General features: G+C 45.4%; 1 protein-coding gene across 1 annotated transcript in view; it reads left to right on the top strand.

Annotated features, from left to right (window-relative positions):
* LOC115142255 (plectin-like) overlaps positions 1-19,641 on the top strand; it is a 139,922-nt gene that overhangs the window by 96,626 nt on the left and 23,655 nt on the right. The window contains exons 37-49 of the mRNA XM_065027205.1: positions 10,335-10,796; positions 11,062-11,118; positions 11,295-11,465; positions 13,748-13,914; positions 14,081-14,240; positions 15,877-15,961; positions 16,388-16,632; positions 16,869-16,988; positions 17,247-17,354; positions 17,470-17,688; positions 18,236-18,439; positions 18,722-18,953; positions 19,319-19,545. Coding sequence (XP_064883277.1) covers positions 10,335-10,796; positions 11,062-11,118; positions 11,295-11,465; positions 13,748-13,914; positions 14,081-14,240; positions 15,877-15,961; positions 16,388-16,632; positions 16,869-16,988; positions 17,247-17,354; positions 17,470-17,688; positions 18,236-18,439; positions 18,722-18,953; positions 19,319-19,545 — 2,457 coding nt within the window. The remainder of the gene's footprint in view (positions 1-10,334; positions 10,797-11,061; positions 11,119-11,294; positions 11,466-13,747; positions 13,915-14,080; positions 14,241-15,876; positions 15,962-16,387; positions 16,633-16,868; positions 16,989-17,246; positions 17,355-17,469; positions 17,689-18,235; positions 18,440-18,721; positions 18,954-19,318; positions 19,546-19,641) is intronic.

The following is a 19,641-nucleotide window of genomic DNA, read 5'->3' as shown; positions in this document are numbered from 1 at the left end:
GCCGGGTCAAAAATAACCCTAAGACAATCTTTGTACCCTGGTGGTGTACAGCTTTCATGGAAATATGAACAAAGACGATGTTTCACTTTTTCTAATGTTGGGGTCACTCTAGGAAAGTCATAAAATTTTAAGTTGGAAAAATATAATTTAGGGGGTTTCCTCTGCTGTTATATATTGTGGCAGGTCATTTTTGACCCTTAAGACAACACATTGACCCTTAAGACAACACAACGGTTAATTATTTAATCTTATAATCAGGGCTCATGACCTTCGGGTGAACTTATCCATCAAGCCAAAGCCAATTGTTTTTCTCTAATATTGAATTGCACATTTTTTTGGCATTATGATGCCATCATCACGCTTTGTTAAGTGTGTGACTCAAAAATGTGTGTATGACACATGCATGACTCAACTCAACTTTTTATGAGCTATAAGGTTGACCTCGATGTTCAGTGGTGAACTGAGGGTCTGGGGGCTCCTGTGCCTCTCCCATTGCGCACGGGTTAAATGCAGGTAGTCTTTAATCAGCACTGTGCCTTTCTCACAGTGCACCCCTCCATAAGCCTTTGTCATGTTAATGCTGCTAGTCTATTCCACTGCTGCTTTCAGTCTGGTCTGTGGGGACTCGTTAGTTAGCTAGGCTAACTGCAATGAATGAGACACAACACAACTTCCCCCAACATGCCAACAATACACAGGAGAGAGACACACCTGCTCCTTAAGCACAGGTCATGCTCTGACCCTGGGACATGTTCTTTAGAACATACTGTAGCCAAATGTTTTGCAATGAGAATCAAACATTTGACTTTTGAACGACAATATCAGATAGTACTTCACTGTTTCACTCCGCTTCGGGACATTTTTTCTGTTCTGTGACTTACCTTGTTTCTCCATACAAACGAACAGCTCCCATAAACCAAGTTAAGGTGATTCATAAACAGCTGTGAAGCAGAAATTTGACGTTTAAAAAAAAAAGTAGGCCTCGAGGTTTTACGTTGTGAAAATGACTTGAAATGTTTGCATTGTGTAAGAAGTGCTGTATTGCGTCACTCAAAAGTCAGAAAAGCAATCTCTCCATTCAGAGAAACAAAATAAGGCCAAAAGTTCCTCTCTTCTTTGTCGTGTCCCCCCACTAATGAGGAACTGCTGGATAAAGGGTGTTTGTGTCCCTCTGTCTCTAAAGGTCTCTAATTTCCCTGGGTCCGCTGCAATTCTGCATCTCAAATAAGCCCTGCACACATAACCTGCAAACAGACCAGGAAGAGGGATGAGAGAGTGCAGTCTATTCTCCTCTCCTCTGTCTGAATGGCAGTGGGCAAACAGTAGTCCCTCTCTGATGAAGGCAGATAATGACTTGGAAAGATTTGTTTGTGTTGATTGCTGTGAATCACCAAGTGGTACAGATAGGGAGGGAGGAAGGGATTGTGTGTGTGCATGTGTATGTATGTGAGTGTTTGTGCGTGCGTGCGTGTGTTCATAATGTTTTGAATTGTGATTATCCACTTCTTTATGGTCCCGGGATTGTTTGTGTTTTTGTGATTCTTTAGCATTTGTTGTGATCAACATTTGCATAGGAATACTAATGTTATTGACAATGTAGCCGCTTCTTTTATGTTCTGACTCTTAACAATCTAATCTTCCGGCAGGTAGCCTAGTGGTTCGAGTGTTGGGCCAGTAACCGAAAGGTTGCTAGATCAAATCCCCAAGCTGACAAGGTAAAAATATGCTGTTCTGCCCCTGAACAAGGCAGTTAACCCACTGTTCCTAGGCCGGCATTGTAAATAAGAATTTGTTCTTTACTGACTAGCCTAGTTAAATAAAAAATTAAATTCCTGTGAACAGACCAATCACATATGGGGGTTGGGTTGTTGAATCCCTCCACCCTCCATCCTGTGACTAAGATTTCCAGTATCCAGGCCCCCCCGGGAAGCCCCTAACTCCTTTTTACCCAAACCCACACATTTCTGGGAAGCAATCCCTTTAGTGATAAATAACTGTGTGTGTGCGTGTGTGTATGTGAGTATGTGTGTGTATAATGGTGTTGAATGGTGCTTTAGTTTTGACCCATAAAAGGGACCCCTTTTTCATTTCCTCGTGAAGAGGGCTCCCCATGTGAGGGGTGTGCATGGCTGCAGAAGTGCTAATTACCACATAGGCTAGTAGAGCCATAGAGGAGCCACTGAGGTCTTATTTAATTGTAAGGCAGAGAAGAGAGGGAAGAGAAGGAAGATTGTGGAGGAGAAGGGGGGACATGCCATGCAGCCAGCAGGATTCATCTACATTAGTGCTGTCGTGTCTCCTGGCACATGGGGTCTGTGACCAAATTTGGCTCCATTTGCAACCAATTTGGAATTGTGTACTTTTAGACCTGAATATCCCATCTCCCCATAGCAGAACCTACACTCTCCAGTCTTACTCCCCAGTCTTAGATGGGAGGTTAATGGTAGAGAAACTGAGAAATGATCAACTGCCTGGCTGCCTAGCCTGTTAATAGTGTGTTGCTTCATAGCCCCATTGACAACCAGTGTGCCAGTGGTTCTTCAACTACACCAGCCAGTCTTTTGGAACAGGGGGTGTACGTGTGGTTGAGGCCATGGTGTGAAATGGAAAGGGACAGTGGGTTTGGCGAAACGATTCAATTATTTCTAAGAGGATTTGGAGCTAGCTGAAAACCAGGATCAGCTGTTGTGGGGTTTAGAACAGTGGCACTGGTATACCGGGGTATCACCCATGCCAGACCCACTCAGGGAGAAGGAGGGCCCGGTTCACTTGCTCTTTGTTAAGCAACTAAAGACACTGCTGCTCTCTTATGGGACCAACCAAACCCTTATTTGGTGTATTGCTACTACTTTGAAAGTTTGATATTGTCTGGCTACAGTATCAATCTCTCTGTCAGTTGCAGATGTCTGTGCATTTCTGTCATTGCCTGCCGGTTCAGATCTTTGGGACAGAGAAGCTAAAGTATGGGAGGTCCTAATATGTGAGACGAGTATAATTTCGGACAGACAGGGATGGAGTAGTCACAGGGTTAAATAACTTGACCCCATGGGAGTGACGCTATTGAATTGACTTTTCCTTCGCAGCCAGGGCATTTTCAGTCTCCTTTGTGATTCATGCTATCACCTCTTTCCCAGTTACTCCTTGTCCCTCGCTGTTTTCAAAGTGTTCAAGTAACACTGTCATAAACAAACATTCACTCCTGGGAAAATAAGCCTAAGCAAGGTTAAATCGTGCATGAAGACATGCAATATGGGCGGCAGCGTAGCCTAGTGGTTAGAGCGTTGGACTAGTAATCGGAAGGTTGCGAGTTCAAACCCCCGAGCTGACAAGGTACAAATCTGTCATTCTGCCCCTGAACAGGCAGTTAACCCACTGTTCCCAGGCCGTCATTGAAAATAAGAATGTGTTCTTAACTGACTTGCCTGGTTAAATAAAGGTAAAATTAAAAATATCGGTATGACAATATCTTGGCATCAGTGTAAAACATGTTACGTTTACACTACAGAAAGATGGTGCGTCGGTAATCAGCTAATCTTGGCACAGTGAAACGGGAGGGACATGTGATTTCGTGTCCCCTTCTGTCTTTGCACAGAAACAGTCAATATTTCGCTCCCTATTCCATCTGCCATGCATTTTCTCCTCTGACTAATCATTCTAGACAATTGGCTCCATTGAAAGACTGTGTAGATTATGGAAGAGGGAGACCGAGAGAGTGAGAGAGAAAGATAAGGAGAGACAGACAGACAGACAGACAGACATGTTAAATTAGGTTGTTCAGGGCTTCAGGGAATAAACACCTCTTTGAAGGGGGTGACCTAAAACGCACCTGTCCTCCAGGGCTTCCAGTGCACCTGCTGCCCTGCACCTGTCCACTTACTCACAGCTAGTAATAATCCCAGCTCTGATCCCGGGGAGAGATCACTACACACATCATCTCCAGGTGATCACATGAATGTGTGATTAGCTGGTTTCATTCAACTGGGGTGTTGGTTTCCCTAGTCTTAGTCTCCATGTAATAGGTAGGATAGGAAATAAAGCAATTAGGTTATATAGTGTTAATGTAAAAAGACAAATCACATGTAGATGCTACTGTATATTTGAGATGTAGTTAGATGCAAATGTAGTTTGATAAATGACATCCACAGGGTTCCATCATTGCTTTCCCAGGAGTCAGAGAGGTCTATTTTGCCCACATCCAATTTTCTCAGTTTCGTCTTCATGTACGCTTTTTGATTTATCATTGGAGTTGTAAGGGTCTGGAAGTGATTTGAAAAAAGTAAATCAGAGATGTTTTACAGTAATTAGTTGTCTTTGTTTCTGCTGTGGAGGCTGCTGCACTGACTCTGAATGGAGATGGGGGTTGGGTGTGGGTGGGTGAAGGTCCCTCCTTTTGTGGCCTTTGCGTTGCTCGCCCCTGCCGGCGCTGTGTGAGCTAGAGACAGAGAGAAGGGACTGGAGGCAGCTGGAGGCATGTGAATGTTTCGAGGAGGGCAGCCCGGGGCTCTTTAGAAAGCTTTTTTCTCACTCTCTCTCTTTTCACCAGAAGCAGCATGGAGTTTCAGAGCCAAAATAAAACCTTCTAGGGGAGGGGCTATCAAAGGGGGGGGATTGAGGGAGGGAAAGCGAATGGAGAAAGGTAAAGGGAAGCACTTCGCTGTCTAACTGTCTGGTACAGGAGCACAAGCGGTGTGGATTGTGCCACTGGTCTACGGTCATATGGAGCTACCAGAGTGTGACCTCAATGTGAGAACTATTCCTGGCTGGGAACTGAGGGAATCTAGTTGAGCCGTTGGTACTACATTGTCTTGATCCGGGTGCACCATCGTCCTATTGGTGGTGTGAACAAGGAAGGAATTCCTCTATCGGAGCTCCAACAACAAAGGAGAAAAGGAGAGGAGTAGAGCCGGTGGGAGGGGAGAAGGGTGGTGCTGTGAGAGGGGAGAGGAGCGGAGCCGGTGGGAGGGGAGAAGGGTGGTGCTGTGAAAGGGGAGAGGAGCGGAGCCGGTGGGAGGGGAGAAGGGTGGTGCTGTGAGAGGGGAGAGGAGCGGAGCCGGTGGGAGGGGAGAAGGGTGGTGCTGTGAGAGGGGAGAGGAGCGGAGCCGGTGGGAGGGGAGAAGGGTGGTGCTGTGAGAGGGGAGAGGAGCGGAGCCGGTGGGAGGGGAGAAGGGTGGTGCTGTGAGAGGGGAGAGGAGCGGAGCCGGTGGGAGGGGAGAAGGGTGGTGCTGTGAGAGGGGAGAGGAGCGGAGCCGGTGGGAGGGGAGAAGGGTGGTGCTGTGAGAGGGGAGAGGAGCGGAGCCGGTGGGAGGGGAGAAGGGTGGTGCTGTGAGAGGGGAGAGGAGGACATTGTTTGCCTGTGGCTGTGGGCAACGGGAAAGCATGGGTTATCAGGCCTTGTGTGTTTTTGTTTAGAAAGTGTGTTTTGATATGCGGATGTCTGAGTGAGTTGTGAGAGAATATGCATGTGTGTGAGGAGACTTCTTGGGAGGGGAGGGAGGCCATTTAAAAGATGCTCTAACAAGGCAGGATTTTTTTCTCTCCTTTTTGAATGGTGACTGAGGACTAGCTGAATTCCTTTGCTCTAGCCGTTGTGCTCGTCTCTGCTCCAGGGTAAGTGTGCGTCACCTAAATCTCAAACCGCCAAAACTGCCACCAGGCCTGGATTGGCTTATAGGAAAAGTTCAGTAGGAGTTTACTCATCTGTGATTGCAGCTCGGAAGAGCTTGCGATGATGCAAAGTGGCTATGGCCATTGGTTCACTGGTCCACATTGGCTCAAAGGGACAGTTCCGAGTCTGAACAGTGAATGTGAACCTAGAAGTATGTTTTTATTTTTACTCCACACGTAGGAAATATGTCTTTTTGATTGTTTGATACAGTTGTAAGTATAATGTCTTCACAATAATGGTAATGTGCAGTAATAATGTGCAAAATAGAATGTTCTAATTTACAGATTTGATTCAGGAAGAAAGTAGTGAGTTTGATATGTGAAATTGGGGAAATTGTATGCACCATTGCTACCTTTTGTCAGGATCAGAATGATAAAAAATAGTATTGTGGTGTTAGAGCCCAGCATGTGCTGTTTTAAATGCAATTCACCAAAATATCAAACAATTTCACCATTGGATGCAACCATCACATAATGTCTTACCATAGCCAATTTGAATTATGGGTTTAATTTATTCGAGATGTAATGTTATTTCCTAGATGCAATGTGAGGTCAACCAAAAATCAACCAACCAGTTTGACACAATCGTTTGTGGCACGCTTTGTTCTGTTTTAGTCATGAACGGATGACCTTTTTTCATATCTGTCTCACTGGTGAACGCACAGCTGTCAGCTTTAATTAGAAGACCTCTATCTTGATTACCACATAGAGACCCTCCGTGAATTGTGACTGGCCTATCTTTGTGGGGCTCTAAGATTGTAATTCATGATTGTTATTCTATGGTTAATGGAATCAATGGTCGGGTTTGCCCATCGTTGGATCCATTTTTGGGGGGGTTTGGATACACGCTGAAACAATTGTGCCAAAACACCAGACTCTCTTTTGTGTGTGAGTGTATGTTGGTGTAGGTGTGGGATGGGACTGTGCTTCTCGCAGACACTCGCCGAAACAGAAACGCACACACATCCAAACTGTCTCGTGTCTTTATCAGTGATACATAGATTTCAATTTGTAACGATTGAGTTCATAGTATCAGACATTTCACTGCCCTTTCAGGTCTCACTGCGTGTTCCATATATTGCAGAGTAGCCCTTTATTGTGACTAAATTGGATTCATCGGGAAATGGTCTGCAGGGATGGATCATACATCAGTCTTGAGAGCACACAAAGGGCAGAGTCTAAATCGAGGGTCATTTCTAGGGGAGGTGAAGTGGTGGATTGGACCGGGTCATCTGAGATATGGGTTCGGTGAAGTGGTTGTCTGGCTTCAGCTTTTAGCGCAGAACTAGCTACTGTGCACATTCGTATCATGTAGCAACATGGTCTTATTAAAATATGTCAAAACAGGATAGTTGAACAATTGGTTAGCCTGTTGCAGAATGATTGCTTGGGTCGTTTGAATTCTTAGTTACATTTCTGTATGGCCTTGCAGTTTATTTTAGATTTTGATGGACCTGGAGGATGGGCTCTTAGAATGACCCAATTACCATACAGTGGAGTTGAAATACATAACTGTTAATTTGGTCGTTATAATAGTTAAACAAATAGCTACCTGGAACTATCTGCATTGACCCTTTTTGCACTACATTTAGACTCTTCACATACGCTGCTGCTACTGTTTATTATCTATCCTGTTGCTTAGTCACTTTACCCCTACCTATATGTACATGTCTACCTCAATTACCTCGTACCCCTGCAAATCCACTCGGTACTAGTACTTTGTGTGTATAGCAAGGTTACCGTTACTCGATATGCATTTATTCCTCGTGCTATTGTTTTCTATTTTTCTCTCTGCGTGGTTGGGAAGGGCCGTGTGGAAGTGTTTCACTGTTAGTCTACACCTGTTGTTTACTAAGCATGTGACAAAAGACTGTTCGACTTTATTTGATTAGATTGATGCGGTAATTAGCAACCTCGGTGTTTGTTTTCAGATTGCATCTCGTTGTTAATGTAGTAAGTGTGGATGACAGCAGGATTACTCACAGCATCTTCACGCTACATGCAGTATGTCTCATAGGACTGGTTTACAGGAGCACACTCATGTAGCCTGGGATCCAACCTGATATGCTCTGTTTCCATTGTCTTCTATTTTGAAGTGAAACAGTGGGGGAAACAGGACATATCAGTTCGAATTCCAGGCTACACATTTTATTTTATTTAACTCGGCACGTCAGTTAAGAAAACAATGGCGGCCTACCCCAGTCAAACCCTTACCCGGACGACGCTGGGCCAATTGTGCACCGCCCTATCACTCCCAATCGCAGCCGGTTGTGAAACAGCTTGGAATCGAACCGGGGTCTGTAGTAACACATTTTGCACTGAGATGCAGTGCCTTCTTCTGCACTTCTGCACCATATGGGAGCACATCAGGTGTAATAGCCAGTCAGACATGGCACACCCTTTGCCTTGGTTTGTTAACCTACTGAACATGGACACAGCCGCCTGGCCGCAGATTCTCTCTGGTTCTCCTCTGGGGAATATGAGGCTGTGATTAAGGCTAACAGGGTAATCATTGATCTTGAGCTGGGGCTTTGTCTGTGAGCCACTCTCCTCTCTGATTCCCCCTGGGTTCCATGCAATGGCCTACATCATCTGGGCTGCAGACATGTGCATAATACGACTGTAATTACTAAAATGCACATGGAGAGGTCTAATCAAAAATGTTCATTTCAGCGACAGCCTTATTATATAATAGAAGACATACACATCCTGGTATTTCATGTGGACCATGGCTGTGAAACAGAATGAACTGAATAGAATTATGAATAGAATAGAATTACAGTATGACATGAAATTGCTGACAGAGACGCAATGAGGTTGTGTTCTACTACAAGCCGAACAGCCGAATCTAGTCATTCAGCTAATTGTTTCGAGCTCCTAACCTGTCAATACTGAATATTCATTGTAAGAAGAAAACAAAGAGCGGATACAGCCAGCAAGACGGCACTGTCAAATCTGGCGTCTTCTGGTCCAGCGAGCCAGAAAACAGAAAACCCTCTTGGCAGGTTTTTTGGAGCGAACTTCCCCAATTTATCTGACCTGACCATCTGAGACCAGTTGCGACCAGCCATGACCTGGAATGACCTGTTGTCGATCCACAGGCACTAATCCACTCTGACCTCAGAGGAAGCAGTAACAGCAGAGTATAGAGGAGCCCCTCCCTGGTTGCCCCTGATGGGTCCACCTCAGCCCCTATAGGCCAGGATAATTACACTCTTCTATGAACCCTCTGTCATTACAAATGACCATACTGTGGAGAATTGACAGACAGTCTGAAACCGTCCCTAGTCATGGATAAAAACTCATGGCAGTTATGTTGGAATTAGTCAATGAACTCTTAGAAAATGATGCATTGTAAGCCATGCAAAGAGGTTAAATACTTGAACATGTTGGCTTACAGTCCAAATTGTTGGGATGATATGATTTGTTAGTGATCAGCCACAGCAGCCATCATGCTCCTATTATCATTCACAATACTGTACAGTACAACCTGTTTACAATGCCTCTTGAGCCCAGTGTCTCTGCAGTTATGTCAGGTCATCACAAGCAGATCGGAAAGCGGAACGGTGTCCTGTGTCATCATAGACATCTTTTATCTGTGATTCCCCGACTACGCATCACTGCCCTCAACCGCCATGCCCCCCCCCCCCTCCTCCCCCAGCACAGCCACCCTTACACCCCTACTACACACAAAAAAGAGGGGGCGTTTTTATGCATGTCATATTTGATTATGGGCTAAATAGTGTCCCCAGGGCCGGGCCGGGCTCGGAGAGGGCTAGAGCTGGCAGGGGAGAACTGGTCCTGCCTGCCAGAGCTCAACAGTGGATTTCCTAACAGTGGGTATCCTTCAACATTCTGCTTTCAGTGGACAGGCCTGTCACACACATTTCAATAGCCAGAACGTTGCAGGCCATCCAAGACCAAGAGAGACCAGATCAGTGCATGTGGTCCAAGGATGACAAAGAACCAGCCTTGTCTGCACAGTAAGACAGCCAGGAGTCCCTGGCTCTGCTGTGCTTCAGTTGATTGTACTGTACTACTCCCTCTCTCTCAACAAATGGGCTGTGGCGGCTCGTGGATAGAGATGGAGTGAATAGGTAGTTAACCTCTCATGGATATGTTTCTGCAGTTGTAGTGGTTTTCACCATGTTTCAGTTAGTGATCACTTTCACAAGTCATGCACATTGCAAATAATATGATATTTAGCATTATCCAAAGTTGGTCCAATAACATCAGAGATCAACAAAACATTTCACATAAATCAAACTGTTTTGGGGGGGTCAAAGAGGAATGATTTTACAGTTGGATGCTCACCCCAAGCCCCCTTGTCTCACTCTAGGCATCTGAAGGATCTCCTGCATGCATGGCAGAGGGGCCCACTCTCGCCTTTTACCTCACTATCCCCTGGGCTGAAGGATTATGGGTAATCTGATCAGCCGGCCCAGCTGCCTGGGCCAGAAGTCCAAGCAGGTGAGGTCCGACGAGGACTTCCTGAAAGAGTGCTACCAGCGGCGCCATGAATGGCAAGCGCCGCCCCTGACGCACCATGGGGAGGCCAGGCGGGAGGAGGTGGTCAGAGAGAGGGAGGAGGAGGAGGAGGAGGAGGAGGAGGAGGAGAGGGTGACAGACAGGACAAAGGAGGATGAGGTGGAGGATGAGGTGTCTCACAGCAACACCCCTCCCTCGGACAAACCCCTCAGGACCAACCCCTCCCCCACCCCCACGGTCACCACCATCAGTACTCTGGACAATGCCTGGCAAGGCACCCCTCCCCTATCAAGACATCCAGGAACAGCACCCTGACCAGGAAGGCCGTGGTCCAAGAGATCCCCCATGGGAGATCCCCTCTAGCCCAGCCTGGCTCAGTCCCAGGCTCAGCGGAGAGGAGGGCCAGCTTCCAGAGGAGAGACTCCAGAGAAGGAAGTCTCCAGAGGAGAGACTCTAGAGAGGGCAGCCCCTGGTCCTGGAAGACCTTGGCCTCCCACGAGGTCACGGAGGTGACGGAAGTGACAGAGACAGTTGTGACAGAAATTGTGGAGGTGACGGAGTACCCTTCTGGAGAGAAGGGCGGAGATCCCATAGTCACCAGGACTGTTAGGGTTCTGACTGGAGCAGCTGAGGAACTCGCTGAGGTCAATATAACTTCAACAACAAACAGCCTCTCTAAAGTGTCTTATTATTCAGTACAGTAGACTAGGATTTGGCTCCTTTTTTCCCCCCTTTCCATTCCATTCTTTCATTGAACGTCTGAAATTCAACTTATCATCTTTACCGCTCTGCAATCTCCTTAACATCTCTTCAGCATCATGTGCTACAGAATGTGTTATGTTTTTGACCAGTGCTCTTTTTCAGAAAAGTAGTTTGTGCAGTGTGTTGATTTTTATATTTCTATCCCAGCTGCATAGCGACGGACATTCTAGTTCAGACCAAGATTCCAGCCTGGACCGTTGGAGGGTAAGATATCCAGTGTATTGCTCTGTTTTTTATGGAATTGACTATTTAGCATTATCTCAATCGCCTCTGTATGAAGGCAGCACTGATATTACTGCATGGTTCCATTATGTCCGTGGTTTCATATTGTATAGTTACTATAAACAGTTAATGCTGTGTCATGCTCTCTTTTCCCCCAGGGAATGAGATCTGCCTTGAGTCTGAGAGATGATTTTGCAGATTCTGAAACGTTCCATCAATCCCTGGAAGCACTGTTGACCTGGGTCTGTGAGATAGAGGAGCTGACAGCCAATCAGAAGCCTCAATCTTCAGAGGTCAAAGTGGTGAAAGCACAGCTACAAGAGCAGAAGGTACAGTACCAGTCAAAAGTTTGGACACACCTACTTTTCTTTATTTTTTAAAAACTATTTTCTACATTGTATAATAATAGTGAAGACATCAACACTATGAAATAACACATATGGAATCATGTACAGTAGTTACCAAAAAAGTGTTAAACAAATCAAAACATATTTTGTATTTGAGATTCTTCCAAGGAGCCACCCTTGCCTTGATGACAGCTTTGCACACTCTTGGCATTCTCTCAACCAGCTTCATGAGGTAGACCTGGAATGCATTTCAATTAACATGTGTGCCTTGTTAAAAGTTAATTTGTGGAATTTCTTTCCTTAATGCGTTGAGCCAATCAGTCTCTGGGTTGGTATACAGAAGACAGACCTTTTTGGTAAAAGACCATGTCCATATTGTGGCAAGAACATCTCAAATAAGCAAAGATAGATGACAGTCCATCATTACTTTAAGACATGAAGGTCCGTCAATCCGGAAAATTTCAAGAACTTTGAAAGTTTTTTCAAGTGCAGTCGCAAAAACTATCAAGCACTATGATGATACTGGCTCTCATGAGCACCGCCACAGGAAAGGAACACCCAGAGTTACCTTTGCTGCAGAGGATAAGTTCATTAGAGTTAACTGCACCTCAGATTGCAGCCCAAATGAATACTTCACAGAATTAAAATAACAGACACATGTCAACATCAACTGTTCAGAGTAGACTGCGTGAATCAGGCCTTCATGGTCAAATTGGTGAAAAGAAACCATTACTAAAGGACACCAATAATTAGAAGAGACTTGCTTGGGCCAAGAAACATGAGCAATGGACATTAGACATTTGGAAATCTGTCCTTTGGTCTGATGAGTCCAAATTAGAGATTTTTGGTTCCAACCGCTGTGTCTTTGTGAGACGCATAGTAGGTGAATGGATGATCTCCGCATGTGTGGTTCCCACCGTGAAGCATGGAGGAGGAGGTGTGATGGTGTGGGGGTGCTTTGCTGGTGACACAGTCTGTGATTTATTTAGAATTCAAGGCACACCAACATGGCTACCACAGCATTCTGCAGCGATAAGCCATCCCATCTGGTTTGCGCTTAGTGGGACTATTTCAAAAGAACAATGACTCAACACACCTCCAGGCTGTGCAAGGGCTATTTGACCAAGGAGAGTGACAGAGTGCTGCATCAGATGACCTGGCCTCCACAATCACCCGGCCTCAACCCAATTGAGATGGTTTGGGATGAGCTGGACCGCAGAGTGAAGGAAAAGCAGTCAACAAGTTCTCAGCATTTGTGGGAACTCCTTCAAGACTGTTGGGAAAGCATTCCTCATGAAGCTGGTTGAGAGAATACCAAGAGTGTGCAAAGCTGTCATCAAGGCAAAGGGTGGCTACTATGAAGAATCCAAATTACATTTTGGTTTGTTTAACACTTTTTTGTTTACTACATGATTCCATATGTGTTAATTCATAGTTTTTATTCTACAATGTAGAAAATTGTAAAAATAAAGAAAAACCCTTGAATGAGTGAATGTGTATCAACTTTTGACTGGTACAGCAATTTACAACACGGTACACAAAATGTCTAAACTTACACAAAGCACCAACGGCTAAGTAACTATAATGTTTGATCAATTGCAAGAGGATACTTTATCTATGGAAAATGGCACTGAGATTATGGAAATAGTAAAATGCTCCCTTTATTGTATGAAATCCCTTGAATTCAGTGCTGAATAGGGAAGGTTCACTCTTACAATTCCCGGGGTTCATTTTTTCCCCAGGAATTTACCTTTCAGTGTGAACCAGCTCCCATTGTGAGTACAGTGGGTGAGGTGAAACCTGCCTGGCTCCTCACAATGCAAGTCTAACACTTGAGATGGGGCTTTCACTGCACTCACACAAAGGAAGGAGAGACAAGAATAAGGCACATGTACCAAAATGTAAATTCTCAGGACTAGCAAGTAGCAATGACTCTCTGAAGCTAAGACCCGAGTCGTCTGAGCTGTAGTTGTCCTAACTCCTAATACATCTATTTGAGGTATTCTCTGGCTTTACACTTCACTTCTCAATAGTTGTAGCCTATTTTCAAGCATTTGTAAGATTACACTGGATGTTCCAAAGTAGCTCTTCCCCAATTTATCACAGGTTTGAACTTTTTATCATTGTGAAAATATCCACGAGTTCACCATCAGAAAGACAATGAGTAAGACTGTCATTTTCCCTGGTCAGGTACTGTGGTCAGGTAAAACTCCTGGTCATAACAACATTAAGGCAATGGCTGAGTATCCATTATCATCTCACAGCTCCTGCAGCGCCTCCTGGAGGACCGGAGGCAGAGTATGGAGACCATGATGCTGGAGGGCCCTCATATGGCCGAGGCCTTCCCAGGCAAGGAGGGGGAGCAGGCCAGGGTCCAGCTTTCCACGCTCAGACACAAATGGGAGGCCTTACTGGTAGATGCAGTGAACAGGTCAGCTCATTGAACTGTGGTGCTGTCCCTTCATGTCATGCTATGCTATGGTATGCTATGTCATGTTGTGTTTTGCTTTGCAATGCTATGCTATGCTATGCTATCATGTTGTTGGCAGCGTGGGCTGAGCTGTAATGTAATGGGTGTTGTGTATTGGGGTTGACAGGCGGGGCAGTCTGGAGCTCATCCTGCCCAGGGCCAAGCTCTTCCAGGAGAGGGTGGACAGCCTGCAGCAATGGCTCATCTCTGTGGAGCAGGACCTGGCCGAGCTACGCAATGCTGAGAGGGAAATGCTACACCTCCCCGAGGGTACGGAGAAAGCTAAGGTAGGATATCATTTATGTATACGTTTCTTCTGTATGCAAGCCAACCGTGCCTTGCAAAAGTATTCACCCCCTTGGCATTTTTCCTATTTTGTTGCATTACAACCTGTAATTTAAATATATTTATATTTGGATTTCATGTAATAGATATACACAACATAGTCCAAATTGGTGAAGTGAAATGAAAAAATATACTTAAAAAAAGAAATAATAATAATTTTTAAAAAAAAGAAAAGTGGTGCATGCATATGTTTTCACCCCCTTTGCTATGAAGCCCCTAAATAAGATCTGGTGCAACCAATTACCTTCAGAGGTCACATAATTAGTTAAATAAAGTCCACCTGTGTCCAGTCTGAGTGTCACATGATCTGTCACATGATCTCAGTATATATACCTGTACACCTGTTCTGAAAGGCCCCAGAGTCTGCAACACCACTAAGCAAGGGGCACCACCAAGCAAGTGGCACCATGAAGACCAAGGAGCTCTCCAAACAGGTCAGGACAAAGTTGTGGAGAAGTACAGATCACGGTTGGGTTATAAACTCATGGACCAGGCAAGGAGGGCATTAAATCAGAGAGGCAACAAAGAGACCAAAAATTACCCTGAAGGAGCTGCAAAGCTTCACACCGGAATTTGGAGTATCTGTCCATAGGACCACTTTAAGCCGTACACTCCACAGAGCTGGTCTTTACGGAAGAGTGGCCATTGCTTGAAGAAAGAAATAAGCAAACACGTTTGGTGTTAGCCAAAAGGCATGTGGGAAACTCCCCAAACATATGGAAGAAGGTACTCTGATCAGATAAGACTAAAATTGAGCTTTTTGCCCATCAAGGAAAATGCTATGTCTGGCACAAACCCAACACCTCTCATCACCCCGAGAACACCATCCCCACAGGGAAGCATGGTGGTGGTAACATCATGCTGTGGGATGTTTTTCATTGGCAGGGACTGGGAAACTGGTCAGAATTGAAAGAATGATGGATGTCGCCAAATACAGGGAAATTATTAAGTTTCAGTCTTCCAGAGATTTGAGACTGGGACGGAGGTTCATCTTCAAGCAGGACAATGACCCTAAGCATACTGCTAAAGCAACACTTGAGTGGTTTAAAGGGAAACATTTAAATGTCTTGGAATGACCTAGTCAAAGCCCAGACCTCAATCCAATTGAGAATCTGTGGTATGACTTAAATATTTCTGTACACCAGCAGGAACCCATCCATCTTGAGGAGTTGGAGCAGTTTTGCCTTGAAGAATGGGCAAAAATCCCAGTGGCTAGATGTGCCAAGTTTATAGAGACATACCCCAAGAGACTTGCAGCTGTAATTGCTGCAAAAAGTGGCTCTACAAAGTATTGAGTTTGGGGGAGGGTGAATAGTTATGCACGCTCAAGTTATTTCTTGTTTGTTTCACAATAAAAAATATTTTGCATCTTCAAATTGGTAGGCATGTTGTGTAAATCAAATTACACAAACTCCCAAAAATCTATTAAATTCCAGGTTGTAAGGCAACAAAATAGGAAAAATGCAGAGGGGGTGAATACTTTCACAAGGCACTGTATACCCTGTGCCATATATGGCATGTTTATGTACCAGTGGAGGCTGGTGGGCGGAGAAATCATATTTTTGTAATACCCCTCAGGCTGTGGTGGAAGAGATCAAGGCGAAAAACGCTGACTTGGTGAAAATTCAACAGAGCGGTCATGATCTCAAGGAGATGATTTCAGGTAACATAAATGATGGTGCAAAATCAATGTGTTTGTATATGTTTACCCTTACCAATAAACAAAATCCATCAACAGATGACTTACATAGAGAAACAACATGGGTTGCGACATGTCACAGGTGGCTGTTAAGGGATAGAACGACACATAACAATGGCCGGAGCGGAGCAAATGGAATGGCATCAAACACATGGAAACCATGGATACCATTCCACTTATTCCACTCCAGTCATTACCAATTAAAGTGCCACAACCTCCTATGCTACATGCTAATAGTAAAAACATGCTAAAAGCAACAACCTGCTAAGGGTACTTAACATGCTAAGAGTATCAACATGCTACGAGCACCAAAATGACAAGATGATCCACATGCTAAGACTAGCAACATGCTAATCCTACACGTCTTTGTGTTTGGTGTGGTCCCCACAGAGGAGGAAGCCCAGCAGGTGCAGGAGCGTGTGGACAGCCTGAGGATACGCTGCTCGGTGTTGAGCCTGACCAGTGGCGACGTGCTGCAGAGACTGGAGCAGGCCCTGGAGGCATCCAGCCGCTGCACCTCCAGCCAGGAAGACCTCCACCTGTGGCTGGGCCGCATCGAGAGAGAACTGCTGGGGCCTGCTGGGGGGCAGACTGGGGGTGGAGACACGGTGCTCTGTGCTGCAGAGAGACAGAGGGTAAGAGGCGGGGCTTAGCAATGTTGCCCGTGTGCATAACTGATATGAGGTTGATGGACTGCTTACACCCGGGTCATGACTACTCATTGGGTCCCGTGCATTTAGGCAATATTGACAGTCTTCTGATAAGGAGGAAGTAGGAAGTAGTAGGAACTCGGCACACACTTCAACTAGACAGCAATGTGTACTTTTATTAACCTTTTATTAACCTGTCTGTATGTGTATGTTATTGTCAGTTGGAGCAGGCTGTGGTGAAGGAGATGGCCTGGTTCAGAGACACTGCCCTGAGCCTGGAGCAACTCAAAGCTATTACTCTGGAGCCTGAGCATATCTCTGCCCAACTCTATGAACAGAAGGTGAAGAGACCCATTGGAACTGCATTTTAAAAGCTACTTTGTCCCTTAGGGCCAGCCTATACAAGCCTGTTCATCCACCTCTACATATGCTTTGTTTTGTTCTACAACCACCTATGTAGATTTGTATAGAGGTCTGATGATGTGTGATGTTTGAACATATGTCTTGGTCTGCAAATGCTTGTGTGTTTGCACAGCATTTTACATGACCTTCATTTTAGATTGTAAAATATGCCATGCTTTTGTGTTGTGTACATGAAGATCCTTGCGGTGGAGATTCTGCAACACAAGTTCAACATTGAGAAGATGGTGAAGATCGCTGAAATCTTGCAGACATACGGTGATGAAGGGGAAATAGGGGACCTGCAGGTACATACTGTACCATCTTACCCATGATAACATCTGACTATAAAACGTTCAAACAAACGAGACAAGCTAATAGCATACGGGTGACGTTAAAGCTGTTGTCATCCGATCTCCCCAGATCCCGTTGGATGCCTTACAGGAACAATGCAACACCACGTCAGCCACCAACTCCCATGTGGTCCTGCAGCTGGAGCATGCCCAGTCCCTCTTGGTCCAGTTCACTCAGGGCCTTGCTGAGGTGTCACCGTGGCTACAGGAAACCCAAGCGCTCATTGGCCAGCTCTCCCTGAGCACCATTAGCTACAAGGCATTCCGAGAACAACAGGACCTCTTACAGGTAGCAGAGACCTGCCTTTGAGTGGAGTGCCAATTCTTTAAAAAGTTTTTCCCCCCCCGTTCAACAATGATGCCCTTTTAGATTTCATAGCTCCCCCTCCGTTTTCTGCTCAAATGTGCTGTTCTACTGTTCTTCCCTTGTAGATTATTCAGCTCCGTTCATTAGAGTACTTTAATCTACTTGAAAGGAAACCATTGAACATTCCCACAGGTATATAAAAGACATCTCTATTCTCCTAGGTAGTTAATGGAAAGGAGACAAGGTGACCCGTGTTACCTTACCTCTTCAACAGTTCTCAGGGATAGAAATGAGACCCCTCGTTTCTAAAACATAGCCATTTACGTGCACTCAACAATTCCTTTACCATGCCCAAAAAATCATCTGGGTCATAAACATTAGGTACCAAATGGAAGAAAATGTGGAGGAACTACCTGAACTTGTCCAATAAGAAACTGTCCTTTTTTACTACTGTGTGCCCTAATGAATACAACCCAGATCTATGTGACTAAGAATCTATTTCTATAACCCCTAACCGTTTCTCACCTAGGGCCTAAGGGAGTCCATAGCAGAGCATAGACCTCTGATAGCACGGCTGTGCTCGCTGGGGAAACGTCTGTCAGAGCTTAGTCCCGCCCAGGGGGAGGAGTTATGTCATAGCGCCACAGAGCTTAAGGAGCAGCACAGGGCCATCAGGGACAGGGTCAGAGAGGCTGCCAATCTACTGGAAGAGTCCCTGCCCAGATACACACAGGTGACAGTATGCACACACTGCTGCATGAACGCACGCAAGCATGCATGAAGACACACATGCATCACAAACACACACACCCAAAGCGCATGCACGCACACACGCACCCACACACACACACACATAAAGACACACACATGGTGCATGTATACTTACTGTAAATACAGTACTTATAGCAGTCTCGCCAGACTCTGCATACTGTGAGAATAGACTATACACATAGAAACATGTAAACATTTGACCATCACATACACACAGTGACACAATGGTGTCTTGTCTCTGTAGTTGAATGAGAGGATGACGCTGATTAGAGAGAGTCTGGATGGTCTGCTTGGTCACATGCAGTCCCCAGCCTCTCTGCAGGGTCAGACCCCACGCATCCAGGAGCAGCTACAGGACAACAAGCACACTCTGGCTGAGCTCTCCAAGCTGGAACTGGGCCTAGGGAGTATAGGGACCCAGGCTGATGAGCTCCTGGCCAACACACAGGCAGCTGGGGACGCCTCCATCGGTACAGGTACACTCATCACGAAGTGCCCAAAATGTTGGTTCTTTGCATTCAATTGTCGGGAGTATAAAGGGTGTGTAACTTTCTTTCATGTGAGTTGTTTAAATCAATTTGGAGCTTTTCTGTTTAGCAGCACACATCTGGAGAGGGGGAATCTTGGATTTATCTTGAAACAACTTTGACAGAGATGCTGCCTAGGTTACCTACAATGGGTTAAAAAAAAATTGGAGTGTGTAGAGAAAGTAATTTGAGAGAAAATGCAGATGTCACTGTGACTTGCAATGATTGTGATATGTGGTTAACATGTGTATGAGTGTCTGCTAAATTACTAAAATGCAATGTATTATAATGACTGTATTCTGTCTTCTCCCTAGCAATCCAGGAGCGGGTGTCCAGCCTGACTCAGCTGTGGGAGGAGGCTCAGAGGCAGGCTCAGGAGAGAGATGGCTGGCTGCTCAACCTGCTGGACCTGGCTCTCAAGTTCTGGAGTGATGTTAGTGATGCGACGGCCGGCCTGTACGATGCCCAACAGGCTGTCCTGGACCTGAACGCCAGCAGGACAGACTCAGAGACCATCCGCCAGAGCCTGGAGACTATGCAGGTAACTGTGGACAGTGGAGCTGTTGGTTTGATCTTAGCTGCTTTAAGATAAATGAAATAGTTCAGTACAATTTCCAGTGAATGTGTTTTTTTTCCA

This window comes from Oncorhynchus nerka, linkage group LG14 (genome assembly GCF_034236695.1).
Source record: "Oncorhynchus nerka isolate Pitt River linkage group LG14, Oner_Uvic_2.0, whole genome shotgun sequence".
Classification (NCBI taxonomy): Eukaryota; Metazoa; Chordata; class Actinopteri; order Salmoniformes; family Salmonidae; genus Oncorhynchus; species Oncorhynchus nerka.
This window is presented reverse-complemented; position numbering and strand designations above follow the sequence as displayed.